This window comes from Anarrhichthys ocellatus, unplaced genomic scaffold (genome assembly GCF_004355925.1).
Source record: "Anarrhichthys ocellatus isolate YVR2014 unplaced genomic scaffold, GSC_Weel_1.0 scaffold87, whole genome shotgun sequence".
NCBI lineage: Eukaryota > Metazoa > Chordata > Actinopteri > Perciformes > Anarhichadidae > Anarrhichthys > Anarrhichthys ocellatus.
The window spans coordinates 81,961-84,464 of record NW_022280117.1 but is presented as its reverse complement, the minus strand read 5'-3'; the positions used below and the strand labels follow the sequence as shown (position 1 = coordinate 84,464).

General features: G+C 33.5%; 1 protein-coding gene across 3 annotated transcripts in view; it reads right to left on the bottom strand.

The window, feature by feature from the left end:
- Nucleotides 1-2,504, bottom strand: part of aebp1a (AE binding protein 1a) — a 19,656-nt gene that overhangs the window by 13,139 nt on the left and 4,013 nt on the right. For all 3 annotated transcript variants that reach the window (XM_031875123.1, XM_031875124.1, XM_031875125.1), the window contains 4 exons: nt 2,030-2,086; nt 1,083-1,142; nt 930-989; nt 299-376 (listed from right to left, as the gene is read on the bottom strand). In XM_031875123.1, the coding sequence (XP_031730983.1) occupies nt 299-376; nt 930-989; nt 1,083-1,142; nt 2,030-2,086 (255 nt within the window). The remainder of the gene's footprint in view (nt 1-298; nt 377-929; nt 990-1,082; nt 1,143-2,029; nt 2,087-2,504) is intronic.

Here is a 2,504-nt window from a genome sequence, read left to right as displayed (position 1 = left end):
TAGTACAGTAAAGAGTACAACATGTACCTCTGAGATGTAGTACAGTATAGAGTACAATATGTACCTCTGAGATGTAGTTCAGTATAAAGTACAATATGTACCTCTGAGATGTAGTACAGTAAAGAGTACAACATGTACCTCTGAGATCAAGGGGAGTAGAAGTATAAAGTAGCAGAATGTATAAATACTCAAAAAATACCTCAAATTTGTGTTCAAGTACAATAGTTCAAAAACAAAAGCCTTTACATATCTGTCTTTAATTTGAGGTTTTAAAAACAAACTTCAGTACTTCTCTTACTTTTGAGTTCAACAGGAAGTGAGATCTGCTTCAGTCGCTCCTCTTCCTCTTCCTCCCACTTCTTCCTCAGCCGCTCGGCTTCACAGCGTGATGAGAAAACAACGTGTCAGAACACGGACCTCGCTCTCCAGCCAAACACTGCCGCACAAAATATTTCCACATGTTCTTCTAGTTCACCTTCGTGCATTCCTCACACATTCCTTCAGGATGAATGTGGGTCACTTTACTCTGTTTGAGTTCATATCTTCAAGGTTGTTCGTGCAGAAAACCGTCTGGATTTCAAAGTTTTGGAACTTGGAAAGTTTTGTTATCAAACTGATCTTTTCACTTCCTCTCTGCCTCTTTAAAATCATCCGCTGGTCTCTGAGCTTTAGATAACAATCCACATTCCTCCTCCCACCTCAATCTCCTCTTGTCCTTTTGTCTTATCTCTGTCATTCATAACAAACCACTGAAGCATTAAGGATGAAGCAAAAGTCTGGTGTTGTTGTCAACCAATCAAACAGTCCGTCTCTCAATAAGTCCATCGGTTTTTAATGAAGACTTGAAAGTTTAAAAAGCATTTGTTTGGGACTATTTTCAGCGGCGGATTAATCCACACGATTTCCAGACAAAGTGTAAATTTCAAAACCTTTTTCTGCCTTTTCTTTTCGAGCTCTGTCCTCCTCCTCTTCTTGTTTCTTTGCAGCCACTGTGAAGAGAGAATCAGGAAGACTTCATCTCATTGCAACGATCAATAACTCATTCAGTTATTGATGGGAAGTTATATTGATGATCGACGTACGGTCAGCGTAATCATACTCTTCATACCAGGGCACGACATACGGGGTGCCGGTGGTCTCCTCTGAAATACAAACAGATAGATGAGGACAGACTTTTCTTGATTCCACGATGAGCCCTAAGTACGGAAGCCCTGAGAGGACAAGGTTCAAAATAATACAAGTCTGGTAACACTTGTGTCATATTACGAAATCCAAAATCTAAGACGATATATCTCTTGTCACGATATATCAACATAATTTGTATATATTCCCCAGCCCTACAGAGATAATATATCCAAAAACACAAAAAAATAAAATTCACGTACCCTCTCTGGGCTTCCGTACATCAACAAAATATATAAACACAGTTATACACAAACATATAAAATTAAACTGAAATAAAATGCGTCAACAGTGACACTTGTTACCCAGTAAAATGCACATCTACAACACAATAAAGAAGAACATTATGAATATGCAAAGTATTTATTGGTTACTTAAAAGTAGCTGTTATTATTTTAACAAATTTCAAAAGGTTGGTTACCTTTTTTGATATCTTTAATGTTAAATTATCTATAAATCCTGAAGCTCCCATTTGTAAAAAATAAGCGGATATACAATGATCCTCTAGTCAAACGTACACTCTGTTGGAGCATAATCACATAAATATCTCTTCTCTTTGTGACTACCAGTCATGAATTTAGACAAATTAGTTCAGACCCCTTAAAGTTAAAATATAACCTGGAGCGATCGTAACACAAATATGATAAACATTTTATTAATAATGTTTCTAATCTTACAAATCCATTTTGTGTGATATTTACCACCTTTATTCAGTATATAACATTGTTATATACTGAGTAAAGGTATTTATATATAGGTTTAAATTAACCCAAAAAATCCGTCATATACATTTTTGCAATTCTAACTTTTATTATCCATAATATATCAAAATAAAAATAAGGGGTACCTGGTATATACATGATGGCCTCAGTAGTTGTAGCAGGATATCTACCACGCATCCTATCTGTGAGGAACATACTGTATTATTAAAACATTATAACATTATTATTGTATTAAACAGAAGTGCATCGTCAGCATAGAGGAAATAAATCTGCATGAACGAAATATTCTTTTTTACGTTCCCTCCTTTAAAGTCTTCGTTATTTAGTCTCTTTATTCGCTTGTTGAAAACATCTAAATATTCAATGTGCTTCTCTTAAGCTTTTTTTGTAAAATACTTTCGTTGATTAAAGTAAAATTATTTTGTATATCATTAATCTGATTAAACTAAATGTAGCTCTTTTAATTATAACAAATTTAGCAATTTCGGATTACTCTTTGATATCTTAAGTGTTTAATTATATATATATATCTATATATATATATATCTATATATATATATATATATATATATCTATATATATATATATATATATATATAT